The sequence below is a fragment of the Astatotilapia calliptera genome, chromosome 15, assembly GCF_900246225.1.
Source record: "Astatotilapia calliptera chromosome 15, fAstCal1.2, whole genome shotgun sequence".
In the NCBI taxonomy this organism is placed as follows: domain Eukaryota; kingdom Metazoa; phylum Chordata; class Actinopteri; order Cichliformes; family Cichlidae; genus Astatotilapia; species Astatotilapia calliptera.
Window position 1 is genome coordinate 2847014 of NC_039316.1, and position 15431 is coordinate 2862444.

At 41.8% G+C, this 15431-nt stretch overlaps 1 protein-coding gene across 3 annotated transcripts in view; it reads left to right on the forward strand.

The window, feature by feature from the left end:
• The first annotated feature begins 1555 nt into the window (after nucleotides 1-1555).
• The window catches only part of plcb1l (phospholipase C beta 1-like), a 125630-nt gene continuing 111754 nt past the window's right edge, over nucleotides 1556-15431 (forward strand). For all 3 annotated transcript variants that reach the window (XM_026142759.1, XM_026142760.1, XM_026142761.1), the window contains exons 1-2: nucleotides 1556-1911; nucleotides 6241-6318. In XM_026142759.1, the coding sequence (XP_025998544.1) occupies nucleotides 1813-1911; nucleotides 6241-6318 (177 nt within the window). In that variant the 5' untranslated portion in view covers nucleotides 1556-1812. The remainder of the gene's footprint in view (nucleotides 1912-6240; nucleotides 6319-15431) is intronic.

The window sequence follows — 15431 nt, forward strand, 5'->3', positions numbered from 1 at the left end:
CTGTGCAGCAGCAGAATGAAAGAGATTAGAAAGAAGAGGAAATGTTGTGGAGGACCAAGCCCATCCATGGGATGTAATATTAGCAAATAGAGGAAGTGACGGACATCGAATCCTGTGAGTAGCTGGAAAAGTCTAGCCAGTACCATAGTACAGAGGCTCTGATCGTGGCAGCATCAATAACCCAGCACCAGATTAATATTCAACCAAGCTAAGGCGCACCCTGGGTGAATGTGGTCCTGACGATCCACATAGAAATAAGGTTTCATTTGCAATTTATCATCAGAAAGTATTAGCACCTCTATTAAAAAAAATAAATATTTTTTTTGCAGTTTGCGGATATAGAGCATAATACTGTGATAAAAAAAGAAATTGTAAAACACCAACAGCTAAATCTCACACTCTACAGGCCACAGTTAGCATGTTAGATGTTAAAGTTGATGACAATTAGAAAAAGACTGAACAAGTATGGCTTTTCTCTAAAAAGAACATGACTGCACGTCGTAGGTTTGCTAAGTTGCATCTGAAACCACAATACTTCTGGAACAATGTCCTTCAGACAGATAAGATCAAAGTGGAGCTATTTGGTCATAAAGTGCAGCATAAACACAGCATATCAGCACAAACACCTTGTACCAACTTTCCAGTGAAGGTGTGTTGATTTGGGCTTGTTTTGCAGCCACAGGCTTTGGGCACCTTGCAATCATGAAGTCGACCGTGAACTCCTCTGTGTACCATATTCTAGAGTCAAAGATGACACCATCTGTCTGACTGACTTGGCAGAAATTTGGTCATGCAGCAGAGCAATGACCAGAACAGAATGCAACAGAATGGTTGAAAAAACAAAGTCAAGGTGTTGCAAAGACCCAGTTAAAATACAGACTTCAACCTGACTGAAATACTGTGGTGGGACCTTAAGAGAGCTGCAAATGCCTGCAAACCTCAGTGAAATGAAGCAAGGTTGTAAAGAGTAGTAGGTAAAAGTGCCTTGAGGCAACTGTTGATGTGATTTGGCGCTATATAAATAAAATAAATCTGAATTTAAAACTTCCTCCACAGCAATGTGAGAAACTGATAGAGTCCAACACAAAAGGATTACTTCAAGTGATACATGTAGTTCTGTTGAATTACAGGGTGTACTTAGTTTTTCCGAGGACTGCAGTAAGACTTGTTAAAAGCTTTTTCACGTGACTATATGTGGCGATCCCAGCTGATAGGAACATCAGAAAAAAGGATTTGTTCCTAGATTTTTCTCTCTTGCTTGAATGTTCATCATCAAAAATCAGGATTTAACGATTCCCTCATTTTTTCAGCTTTTAATTTGTTTCCATCTTAGAGGCCACTAAATGCCCATCGCATTGCCACCAACGCACGGAGGCGCTAGATCACTTAAAGCATCGATCCTGTCCCTGCATTGACTTGAACAATTTGACATCAGACATGTAACTCGTTCAGATTCCCCCTCCTTCTCCACCACTCTCACTCTTTCCCTCTCTCTCTCTCTCTCTCTCTCACTGTCCCTCTCTTTCCCTGTCTGTCTCTCTCTCCTCGTCTTCAGCTGCATGTCTCTCAGTCAGTCAGTCAGTCAGTGAGTTGCCCGGGTCCGCTACGCCTGCGTCCGCCTCCGCAGCTCTCCAAAGCCGAGACGCGCCACCGCCGCCGTCATTGCGGGCATGACATACTGGCATCAGTAGTGGGCTTCCGTCAGGCTGCTTTTAAGAAAATTACAAAGGAGAGGAAGAGACACAAGAGTAGAGGAGAGTGAAGTGACTCATTTCCACCCGAGCTTGTGCGTTGAGAAGAGTAGATGAGCCAATGGCTGGGGCACAGCCGGGAGTTCATGCGCTGCAGCTCAAGCCAGTGTCCGTACCCGAGAGCCTAAGAAAGGGCAACAAATTTATGAAATGGGATGATGTAAGTAGTGGCCAGACAGGCCAGCGATGAATGTCTTTTTTTTCCTCCCCAGTTTTCACTGTCAGATCATTTTCTGCACGCGTTTTGCATGTACACAGTCTGTGTATTACACAATCTATAGGCTACTCGTGCAACAGTAGCCGATAGATTTAATTGTAAGTGGAAACCGCACGGACAAGAAGCTAATTGCGTTGGACTTCCTGCTTAGTGGTTGAAAGAAATGCTACAGCTACAGTGTCTACTGACATGTGCTTTCTTTACATTATCCAATGTACAGTATTTGTATTTGTGCGCGCCAGTGGGTGCACGCGTGTACCGCTGTGTGTGAGAATGTGCGCACCCTCATCTAATCAAACACTAACCCCCCTGCGTTAGAAACGTTTTTTATCAATTAACCACAATTAATTAGTGCACTGACATTCAACATGCAAATCTAAGCACAACAGTTGGTCATTAAAAAAAAGAAAAATATTTTGGGAATTTTTATTTTGGTAGCATCTCTATATAAAATGTCGGTCCAGCTGTAGTAAAATGACCTTGATTGAACTGATTTCACACTGCTCTTGAGTAAAACATAATAGTAATAGCCTTCTAGCAACAGAGGCTATGGCCACACTATGTGGCACATTGCTTTCCCAGGCAATAAATCAACACAAATCAACACTCCCTCTAATAATCTTGTGGCAAGTTCACAACTGAACTGCGCTCTGAACTGAGTTTAACATGGCTTGATGGTTATTTGCATCTTCTGTACCTTAGTTTTTACAGCAGCTGCATTCAGAAAGAGCTGGAATAGCTGTTTTCACACCCCATGCCATTTGAATATCCACTTGTTACTCTGGTTTATGAGTGAATATCTGAATATCTGTTAATTTTAAACCGCTCTGTGAAAATGCTGAGGGCTTAGCCCACCTGTAACTCATTTTTACAGTGCCTTGACTTTTCTAATACTGTAGACAGTGAGGAATCGGTTACTAAGATACACTCTTTCTAAGATCATCCTCTCAAATACATGCTCAGAATCACTCAGCTCAGGTGAGCCAAGTGCAGCACAGATGGCATTAGTCTTGCAGTGTTATGGAAGTGTGAATGCGGTCAGTACAGACTGCAGAGAGGAAATTATGCACACTTGCAAGTCCACCATTCTGTCAATCATCAACCTTAAGCTTAAATAAGAAAGTTTCCTTAACTAGTAACTACTAATGAGCGCCCATTCCTTCAGCTCATTAGATGCGACTCAGTTTCCCCTTTCTCAGCCGTGTTTGTGTACTTTTAGCATGTACATTCAGGACTATCGTCAGACCCAAATGTCCACCAGGCCTTTCCTTGCAAAAACATATGACCTCAAACACAGGCATAGTCACAGGTACTTTCTCTGGTTCCTTTCCCATGCGCTCCTTCCTTCCTCTTTCCTCTCTGTATCATTTCATGGAAAGAATCACAGAGGACAAACAGCCAACCTGAGAGAGCAAAGCTAATAAATTTTCACTGGAGAAAGATTGAATTAAATCATTTTTCTTCTTTTTTATTGCTTTGGGTGTTGAGTTGAACATCTTTCAGCAGGAAATTGTACGGGCAGTAAATGAAAAATTATATGTATGTTCTTTAATTTATGGCTTTACTCTGGTGAAGATTTCTTGTTCTCTCAGTTGAAGTCACACATATATTCCAAAATTCTTAAACTCACCTGGGGAGTTGGGCAAAAAACAGTGTGAAGTTCTGTGCTGCGTAGCCAGCAGCCATGAGTTTTGAGCAGCAGAGTGACTGCAGACTCCAGCACAGGATGCTTGCAGGTGGTTGTAAAGGAGCAGAAAAGCAATCAGAGAAGCTCTCCAAAGCCTCAAAGGCCTCAGACCTCCCCAACCTCCCTCCTACAGACGTGCGCAGACATCTTGTATTTTTGTTGCTGCCACTTGTCGACAGCTGGCTGCTTCTGTGGCTCATGAAATCCATGGGTACGGGTAAAATATTGCCTGGATGTGTTATTATTTGTCAGTTCAGATGGCACATTTAGCAATAATGACTGCTTTCCGTTGAGGCACAGGGAGCCATTCAGATTCTCCAGCACATACACACTTCATGTTATAAGGATCATTTACTGTACACCTGGGCACGGTGTCAAATTTGTGAAAGACGATGCTTGGTCTGTGTAAACAGAGACTTTTATGAGGTTATACTTATATCAACCCCTCTGGTCGGTTGTGCATTGAATAAGATATTATCAGGCTCCTCAGGGGAGCAGAAAATCCCTTAAAAGTAGTAGAATATGTCATTAGCATACAGAACAGAAATATGCTGAGCTCAAAACTCCCCTCTAACACACCCCCTCAGGCAGCAATGCTAATGGTACAGACTCTTCACTAAAAATAATGGAAGTGTCTCCTGCCTGGGATCAGTTCCTTCAGGGTGTTTGTACTTTCGCAAGTCAGTGACTAATCTCATCTTAATTCAGCAGAAAGCAGGCCACTCTGCTGCCTAATGTTGTCCCATTAAAGACAAATCCCTTAAAATAGTCCAATGACAATAAAAAAAAACAAAAAAAACATTGGCGAGTACTATTCTGCCGGTAGTCACTCTGAAGTTAAATCCCAGCTTTAAGTACTTCTTGTTTCTGTGTAAATGTGAAAACCCATGAGAAAATCTTTGCTAAGAGTCCATAATGGCTTAATGTGTTTGCAGTGGTGGCCATGGAGAGCTAGGACATTAAGAAAGAAGCTGGTGAAAATGACTGCTCTCACATCATTAGGCAGTTTCCCAGTGCTCTCGAGCCTTCTTCTTTTCTCAGACATGACAGACAATCCATCACTTGCATCGCATCTTATCCCCCGAATGACTTCTTGACTTGGTTTACTGAAAATATAAATGACTTGCTAAATATTCTTTGATCTAGCTCGCTATCATTTTCTTGAATTTTTCTAAAGATATTTATCTGTAAAAACTAAATTGGAAAAATCGGACTGTGGATGGTGAGCTGAGCAAAGATCATGAGATATGAGCCAGATTTGGTCTGAAATGCTATATCTAAGAACTGCAAACATGATGCTTTTCCCTTTCCTTTAGGCTATAAACTGTGTGTGTGTGTGTGTGTGTGTGTGTGTGTGTGTGTGTGTGTGTGCGGCATACATTCATTGACATGAACCGCATCTTTTGTCATTCAATCAAGCTTGCAAAGATTGTGCAATCATGTGAACAAAACCAAAGCGATTCCTCTTGAGTCTCTAATAGATTTCATGGGAATGGTGGGTTGCCATAGCAAACGTCACCGTAGCAAATGCCTCTGATGCCTAACTGTTTCCAAAACCGAACGAGCCGCTCATTTACTTTCAGCTCACTTCCCTTCTTTCGTCTTTCCCCGTTTTCCCCTCCTCTGTTCCTCCTGTATTTTCACTGTTGGCCTATATTGGATAAACCATGATTGTGACATTTAGACAGTATGAAATGACTGAAATGACTCATAATGGTTAAATACATTACAGCATAGGCTCCTTTGCTGTCTACCAGCCCAACCCTTACCCAGCATCCTACGCTGCAAGTCGCATAAGGTCGCGCCCAAATAAGACAAGTGTGGAGCAGATGCAGACCATTAGCTCTGTCTCCAAATGCTCTGATAGGGACATCATTAGAAGCCTCATGAAGACACTTTGAAGATTTTCTTGCTCTGTGCAGCAAATGCGGTCCTCATCTCTCTGATCTTGCAGCCATGGCTGATTGAAGAGGACAATATGCTACTGTTCAGCTGAGCCACAGCCACTGTGGACACAGAAAAAAGGCAATGGCTCTTTCTTTCTTTTTATAGACGCATCCAATAATATCTGGTGTTGCCATGTATGCCTCAGGGCCAAACTGTGTGTGTGTGTGTGTGTGTGTGTGTGTGTGTGTGTGTGTGTGTGTGTGTGTGTGTGTGTGTGTGTGTGTGTGTGTGTGTGTGGGAGAGAGAGAGAGACTTGGAGCTATCTGTATGTAACTGTGGGAAAGCATTTGTCCATTGCAAGAGGGGAAAATTGAAACATCAACTCCAAATCAACCTGCACTTCGTGATTGCAGTCACTGCAAACACACACGCACACCCCAGGCTGCTTGGTCATTTTGTGGTGATGCCAGGTCGTGGTGTGGAAAGTACCCTAAAAGGAAAGGATTGAGTGCATGTTTACAACATAAACAGCACTTTTGATGTCATTTCAAATTCTGGTATGCGAGTGGATAAAACAAACTATGCTTTGATCTTGGTTCCCTCGGAGAATTGTCTGCAGTGAGGTATTCACTCATGTTGAAATTCAGATGTTGATTTACAGATTTAAACAGACGCGTGTCTTTTCTTCTTCACGACAGGATTCAACCACTGTGACCCCGGTGACTCTGACAGTTGACCCCAAAGGTTACTTCCTGTATTGGACTGACCAGAGCAAGGTGAGACACCACGGCAGGAAGGCCAAATGGTTTGAAGCCTTCAAGCCGTTAAGATGTTTAAAGCCTCTTTCGTTGTCATCTGAATTTCATTTGATGATGAAATTCAGATTCGTGGGACCAAATTTAAAGCTTATCACAGCAGCACCAACAGTTTCCCTCATCTCTGCTTTGACATCTGCACAGTGCTTTGTACCAGCCTGATATATAATAGACAGGCCAATGTCCATTTCACGCGTTTCCTCTCCAAAACCTGAAATGTACAAGTAATGTACAAGTTGCCGCAAAGTGCAGTAACAGCAGGGAGATATTTTATTTCAAGCCAACAGGAAAATAGTCACAGGAAAGTGTTTGAACAGACACTATTAAAACATTTACATTTATATACATATTAGCCACCTAACTTGATCATTTCTGCCGATAAAGGACCCTGCAATGTTCTTAATACATTTTATGCTCACTACCGGCTTTGTGGCTTTAAATATACTATCTCCCCCTACTGGTAATGCAGTTTCTGCATGCAGGAACAGCTTCTGCGCTTTGCCTCTCCAGAACGTGAAATGGACACGGTGGACCGCCTGTTATGAGTTTTGTCATGATACTGGGTTGTTTGTACACGATACAGGACCTACCTGGACTGTCTGTACATAACTGATTGGCCAGCACAGTAAATTGTTATATATCTTATGACAGGCAGATATAAACTTACTGTTTTCCCAGCATATTCTCACAGAGCTTTTTTGTCTGTATTCTCCATTTCACTGACAGTACAGCAGCATTGTCAAACTGAAAGCTTTCACGGCACCAACTTCTCCACATTTTTTACTCGTCGTCTTCGTAGGTGTCGGTGCAGCACTTTCTAGTACTGTCACATTTCATTATGAGAAATGGGGTGTTTAGTTTGCTGCTGTTTATTTGCATAAATTTGAAGTTTAGGCTAGTTTATGCAAATCGGCAGCATCCAGCATGGCTCGGCATGCCTGGAAACTCCCCAACAAAGCGAACTGTTGTGTATCTGAAATAAAGACAGAGCAGTCACTTGCATCTGTAGCTTTCAAAAACATTTCAATGGTATAGAAAGTTAGCAAATGAGCCCCAGTGACAGTTTCTGAGAGCAGAGAGAACTTAAAGTTGTGGCAATGGCTTAGCTGTCAGCTTTTGAATACTGTAGCTCAGCACCAAGCATTAAAAACACACCTCTGTGGACACTAACCATCAGTGAGCAGCGAAGGAAGTAAAAGCCAGACCAAGTGTGAGAATCTGTTGTGTCGTTTATGTCGTAAAATCATAAAATGACTGACAAGAGACAAAAACTGACGACGTCGCTGCTGTCTCGTTTTGTTTGGCATGAATATGAGCACAATTCAGAAAAAGGGACAGTCGACTGAGTGTGTGTCCACAGAAACAAACTAAAATAGACACTGTGTTTAAAAACTGCATAAGATATAATCTCTCCTCATGATACTTGTCAGCTCTCATTGAAGGGCTCCCTAAACATTTGGAGTCTGCCAGGTTTCTTCCTGTTAAAAGGGAGTTTTTCCTTCCCACTGTTGCCAAAGTGCTTGCTCATGATTGTTGGGTTTTTCTCTGTCTGTATTATTGTAAGGTCTGCCTTACAACATAAAGCACCTTGAGGCAACTGTTGTTGATTTGGTGCTGTATAAATAAAACTGAATTGAATTGAATAGTGACAGTGGCTCAGGCTTGAAAACCTGCTCTATTACCACTTCAGAGGCATTTAAGACAGTTATTTGAAAACATTGACCTTTTCCATTTACTACTGCCATTCAACAATCCAGTACTTATTACCATAGCAGCACCATTAGAATTCGTGGCAACCACATTCGGCATTCCCTTTGTAATTATCATGGTACACCTAGGATTATTATCGAGAGATCACAGGCGCTCTAGGAAGCATTTAGGCGCTCAGAAATTGCTTCCTTAGCTGAAAGGCCTGCAGCAGAGCACAGTTAGGCTTAGATGGTCTTTTTCCAGCATTGTGATGATTTTTTTATCTTGTTTGTTTGTTTGTTTTGCTCTTTCTGAGCCATTCAAGCATGATTTTTTAAGTTCTTTCAGTTAGCTTCCAGTTAGATTCCTTAAAAAAGGATTTGAGGGTGTTCTGGTCCAGTTTCATTTGAAGAACTTTCTTGAAAAGGAGACAGAAATCTAAACTGGCACACCTGCAGTGCTGCAACCGACACCTGTGAGAATATTGCATAGTGCATTGTGTTTTTCCAACATTCCAGTTGTAGCTAAATGTTTCATAATAACCAGGAACAAGGTAGCGAAACGTAAGATAAGAAACGCTATCATGTTCAGTGATCTTATTAAGCACTTCCTCCCAGTTTAACCTTGAGAGCATGTGCAGAATCTGCTGAAGGTTTAACAGTTTGTTCTGTTTATTTGAATGTACAGCTGCTGAGCACAAGGACTTGAACACAAGCATGAAATTTCCCCTCTGTACACTTACCTCTGAACACAAACACACATCCACACATAATGGTAAATGGCCTGTATTTATATAGCGCTTTACTAGTCCCTAAGGACCCCAAAGCGCTTTACATATCCAGTCATCCACCCATTCACACACACATTCACACACTGGTGATGGCAGCTACATTGTAGCCACAGCCACCCTGGGGCGCACTGACAGAGGCGAGGCTGTCGGACACTGGCGCCACCAGGCCCTCTGACCACCACCATTAGGCAACGGGTGAAGTGTCTTGCCCAAGGACACAACGACCGAGACTGTCCGCCCCATAATCCATGATTGTACCTGTCCTGCTGTTTTTGGAACAGAGAAAGGATCCCAGTATATTGGTAGCCTATTGTAAATGAATCCAGTATAAGTGGGAAAAGAGATAAAGTCTTTAGTTCTGCTACAGTTTTACCGAACACTCAATGGGGAAAGAAAAGAAGACCAGTTTTGATGTCTACCGCATTTTATGTTGTGGGTGCGTGTTAAAAGTGGGAATTTGCGGTCAGAGATAACCAGCACTGAGTGTGATTCTCCACTAAAAGAACTGAGAGAAGCTCGTTGACACCAATTCATCATTGTTTCCTGTGCCTCTGTCATAAGGCGAGGATTTTGACTGATGAGGCTCTTGTGAGTGTGTGTTTATGCGTGTGGGTGTCTGCTCTGTCTCCCAGCGTTGAGAACAGTCCTGCCGCACACATAATAACTCAAATTGATACCAAGCACAGCCCAGACAAAACTCTATTAGGGCATAAAGAAAGGCACCCGCTGTATTCCTGTGTGCCCCTGTCAAGGCAGAAGTGTGCCTTCTCATGTTTATAAAGATACCTTGGTGCTTTTGCTAACATTTATTCACGACTGTATTGCACATCTGTTGAACAGACCAATTTAAACAAGCTATGATGCTCCGTCTACTTGTTATATGTGTGTGTGTTTGTGAGAGACTCAGTCTGATGGCCTGCAGAGTAAAAGCATTCTTCGGATTCTTCAGAAGCACAACAGAACTGTACTCGGTGTGCCTACTGTGCTGACTTTCAACACACATTGCCAGTGACAGTTGCAGTTAACTGCTGCTTTTGGCTTCTTACAAGATTCACTAAAGACATTTAGCCAAAAGTAAGGAGATAAGATTAAGAGTATTTCCTCCTTGTTAAGGATAAATATTTTTTCTTTTAGTTAACACAAATAATAATACATTTCAATGATAGTGTTAGTGGACAGGAGGTTAACTTGAGTCACAGTTTCCCCTGAGACAAATTGAAAATAAACCTACAGCTAATTTGAATAAACTTTGGAGACATTTATTTACATTAGGCTTCAGTCACACAGATTAGAGACCGGTGGTTAAACCTACAGCAACCTCTGGGGAGAGGGGTCGTCCCCCAGTGTGCCAAATATGTGTATTTCCCAACCAGTTGGTGAGCAGGTTGTGAAAACCTTCACATTGCTTTGGTCCCCTACAATTTGCATGGAAGATGCTGACTTGTCTGCAAACACTACTACTACTTTACTAGTCACCAACTAGCAAAACCTAAAAAAGTTGTGCCTCATTTTTAAAAGGCGCAGCTTTTACTTTGAAAGGAGGAATCTTCATTTCCAGTTTGCGTCGCTTTTTACAGTTTCACTTAGAGCACAGGTGTCGAACTCCAGGCCTCTCATCAAGATGTGTCCTTGATCCAACACAGCTGATTTAAATGGCTAAATGACCCCCTCAACATGTCTTGAAGTTCTTCAGAGGCCTGGTAATAAAACTAATCATTTGATTCAGGTGTGTTGACCCAGGGGCATATCTAAAACCTGCAGGAAACCAGCCCTCGAGGTCTGGAGTTCGACACCCCTGACTTAGAAAGTAGATGGCGAGTGGACGTCTTCCACGCAAACTATAGAGGACAGTGGCAACTTTCTAGTGACCAAAGTAATCACATGGAGGCTTTCAGTCCAGCGCCGTATACCTTTTTGCAGTCAGTTTCGCTGAGCGATTGCCAACAACCATTCATCAAGCAGTTGGGGAATGCACATATTTCCTTACTGACTTGCGGTTGTCAGGGGGGTGCCAACCAGTATCTGAGGTTTTTAGTAATCAGTTTCATAGACAGCTAGCAGCCTCCCACAACCAAATACCAACTGGTTGGTAACAGTGTTAAGAGAACAATGTCCCAATCCAATATTCTTGAATATCACAGTATCCCCGTTTCAGTCGTTCCTGTGAAGTTAGAAACACTGAAAACTAAATGCAGGCAAGCACAACGAGCACTTTTTGTATGTTTCTTGTTTTTTCCCCTCAAAAATGAAGTTGAATATACTGAACTTGAATTTTTTTCATCATCATATTTTGAAGGGCCATGCTTTACAACTGAAATGCCAACATTTTGATTCCCGGTCGATCCCCCTGAACCCGAATAAAATGATTAAACATAAAGGAAGCAACCATTAGCATGCAGGAAGACAAGGTGTCTTTGGTAGTGACAGCTTAACCTTTGCTGCCGTTTCAAATTTGCTTCTTTAAGCAGAAAAAAAGCTTACTTTAGACACAGTAGGGGCTTGATATTTACTTTTGACTGTGCTGTTAATCCCGGAGTTTGTCTCTTCCACTTCAGTGTCAGATGTGCTTAGGTCTGATGTTTTTGCCTTTTCTTTCTGGCTAACCTTTGAGTTGATGACGCAAGGCTCCACGAGGATTCTGCTGGTTTCATCTTTACGCCTTTGTTGTAGTCACAGTAACTTGTGCTGACAGTATACACTCAGCTTCAACTTCTGGGGAAGAAATGTTAGAAGAAACTTTTATTGTTTCTTGATGTGGTGTGTTGGGGAAATGAAGTTGACAGCAGCTCAGGATATGACCTAAGATATCCTGTATTCAGTGATAAAATTATTACGATTTTTTTTGTGACTTCACTTCTTCCTGTAGTGGACACCAAAATAAAAGCTTAAACAATGCTTCTCTTGTTGTTTACAAAAGCCGATGTAGATTTTTTTTCTCTTCCTTGTAGATAGAAACAGGTGCACACTATATCCAGTGTGAGCAGCATTTCCATTTCTGCACACTGACGTATTTTTAAACAGGGCACTGCTATGTAAACTACAGCAGTAATAACTCTCCCATGTTTGTATGTGTTTGCTTGAGAGTCCAGTTGGCTGGCTTTTTATGTTTCTGTCTCATTCACCTCAAAAGATCCACTGTCTTGAGCACACACGCAGACACAAATTCACAGATAGAAAGAGAGATTTTGGGAACGAGAACCATAATAAAGATGACGTGATATTGTCAGTCATATCGGTAGCACGTGTGCTAGCATTAGTATGAATCAGCTGTAAAATGAAACTCGTCACCCTAATGTAAATTAATAACAATGATTTACCTTGTGTCAACAAAACCATACATATATAGACATATATTAACAGCAGCATTATAAATATACCAGCAAATTCGCTGTGTACGCCAGGAAAACTCAGTTACTGTTCAAGAGTTGGCATCTTTCCAGTAGTTCTTAATTTAGAAAGCGTACAGGTGCTTTGTTCCTCATTCCTATGCAAGTTTAACAATGAGAAGGTATATTGAGGAGTATTCGCAGGTTCCTTGCTCATGACGTTGAAATCCATCCTCCTCTTTAAAAGAGGCATTTCCTCTTGTGCGAGGGGGGAACACACCGTCTTCTTTACAAGCACACATGCACACTAGCTGCGGTGGCCAGCTAAGAATAGGTGTTTTTCTTTTTTCTTTTTTAGAAGGTTGAAAATTATTTTTGCACTTGTTGGTTCATCATGTTTTATAGGGAGGAGCCCCACAGCACGGAGAGGTGGACTGACTCATTCAAATTAACTACGCAAAAAGCCTTTTGCTTTAGTTGCCATGGTTGCCAAGCGACAGCACACACCTTAGAAATGTCACATTCTCTTTCATTCTGAAGAATGTCGCTGCTTTGAAACTGATACAGTTGTTTCCTCGTGTGTGTGTGTGTGTGTGTGTGTGTGTGTGTGTGTGTGTGTGTGTGTGTGTGTGTGTGTGTGTGTGTGTGTGTGTGTGTGTGTGTGTACACAGCTTCTTACTATCTTGGTGGGGACCAAAATCTGAAATTTACTATACTGAAGGCATTTTTCACACTCAAAATATAGTTTTAGTGTCAGAGTTACAATTGGGTTATGGTTAGGTTTAGGGTAAGGTGAGGGTTAGGCATTCATTTTTGATGGTTAGAGTTAGGGTAAGCAGCTAGGGCAGCGCCACGGACCGGTTTATGCCTGACATTATTTTCACGGACCGGCCTTTAAGGTGTCGCAGATAAATACAACAAAATAAAACTAGTACCGGTACCGAAAAAAACAAGATTTATTCATAACACACGTGAAAAGACCCAGGAAAACCGAGTTAATGATAAAAACGATAACAAAATAACGCTGAAAACCGATAAAAAGCTTGAAAACCATACATTTCACACCTGAGCCTCAACTCTCGCGGCCCGGTACCGGTCTGAGGCCCGGGGGTTGGGGACCGCTGAGCTAGGGAAAGCATTAGCTCAATGGGACGAAGATAGCAAACCAGACGTGTGTGTGTGTGTGCGTGGTCCAGATGTTACTCATGTTGTGAGGACACAAATGTGTTTACAGAGTTAGATCTTGGAGAAAAAAAACAAGTCCCTGTGATGCAAAACATCAGACAATTTCAAGGTTAACACATGTTTAAAGGTTAGAGAATAAAGAGGCTTAGGTTAATGTAATGGTTTTGTTTACAATTGAAGTAAACCTCTAGGAAACAGATGTAAGTCCACATAATGTCCTCTAAAGTCATTTCTGTACGTGTGCGTGTGTGTGTGTGTGTGTGTGTGTGTAGACACCCTCATATTCTCATTCGCTCTTCTGAGCAGGCTGTGGTTATATGAAAAAAAAAAGGTTAAACGCTGTCTCTTGGGAGATTTATGTTTCAGCAGTGTGCCAATTTCAGGACATTCACTGGACAAGCACTTAGCATATGGCATTGAATGATGTTCAAAGGTGAAAGACAGTTCACCTCGGGCCAAAACCAGACTCACGCACTTGTCAGCTGGAATGTGTGGGGCATTTCTGAATGAGCCTAGAACTGACCTAATCCAGAACAACATGAAGACCCTTTGGTTTTGTATTTCTGGGCACACTTGATGCACAAATATGAAATGTACGCACAGTTCCTTCTCTTCTGTCAGAGCAGAGTTTACGTGTCTGTTTCTCCCAACACAGCAATTTTTGGTGATTACAGAGCCTGCTGCTCCTCCACCTCTGTCAGCACTATAGGAGTGAGGAACGAGGCATAAATCTGCAGCCAATCTACTCAAAGTGAATTGTGACCCCTGCCAAGTTGTAGCATGGCACATGGGGGACTTGTTTTATCTGCACTTGTAGTTATAGGATGAGACAGAGCGAAAAAGAGAAATTATAAGACGGTGATTATCATGATCCACACCCTCTATGTTAGCTGTGCTATGTGGTATCAGTTGTTTTTAATCTACTTAATAAATTTTTGGTCATCAGAAAAATTATTAGATTGTGAGCAGGACCTGTCGATGGTCTTTTCAGGATATGACACCATCAATCTGCGACGTCCCAGTGAAAGCCAATGAGCTTTTCACCATTTGGGCTTTGTGTCAGCCTTTTGCTGTATTCACATAAAATGGCATTTGGCATTTGTCTTGACGTGTCTGCCTTTTCAGATGTTGGCTTGCATTTAATTTATGTGCAGCATTTAAGACACACGACGCATGCATTTAATATAAGTGAGAAGTGAGAAGGTTACCATGGTTATAACCACAAGTAATGGTTATAACTTCATTATCTTCTTTTCTACATTGTGTGCTGCAGAGTTGATAAGTGATTACCAAACATAGCATTACTGATTGCAGTTGTGACACATTCATTATCTATGCTAAAATAAACTGTTTATGTCACATGGATTTTTTTTTTATTGTGCATCTTGAAACCAAGCAGCAACCTCCAGCGCTGAGAAATGAAGACAACTTGAACGTGCCAAAAACTGCAGTTATCTCGAGTGGCTGGCTCTGAAAATGAGTCACTCTGCTCAGACTCCCATGTCAAAATGCCTAACTTTGCAGAAGATAAGAGTGTGTTTACTGCCCGATGCCAAAAAAGGCTTTAGATCTTTAGTAAGGTTTCTTACGTGATGTCATGACCACATTACTTAAGAGTTGTTCACCATATTGGATGTGATGCAACCACCGGTTGCTGGGGAAAAATGTGTTATTGCCTGACTCGTTGGCAGTGCTTCCTGGTGGGGGTTTTTTCTCTTGCTGATTGTAATCTGATGCAAAAAAATGTCTGCACCAACAACTTCCTGGTGATTGCTTTGGTTGCTTGCAGATTGCCAAGGTGGCATGTAGTTTTTCTTGTTTTCTGCAAATACTCACTGACAGCTAGCCCGGCATTTTTAGTAAAACGTTAAAACATGTGATGCAATGTGAAAACGAAGAAGGTTTGGTTTCAAAATAAAAGTTGTACCTCAGCACTACAGCCATCAAGGCACAACTTTCACGTTGAAGGTAAATGGTGTCATTTCCAAAAGCTAGACAGAGTTTGTAGACCAGTCTATTGCTTACATCAACTCTTTTGCAGCAATATACTAGTGACTAAAGGAATAATAGGAATGTTTTTGACA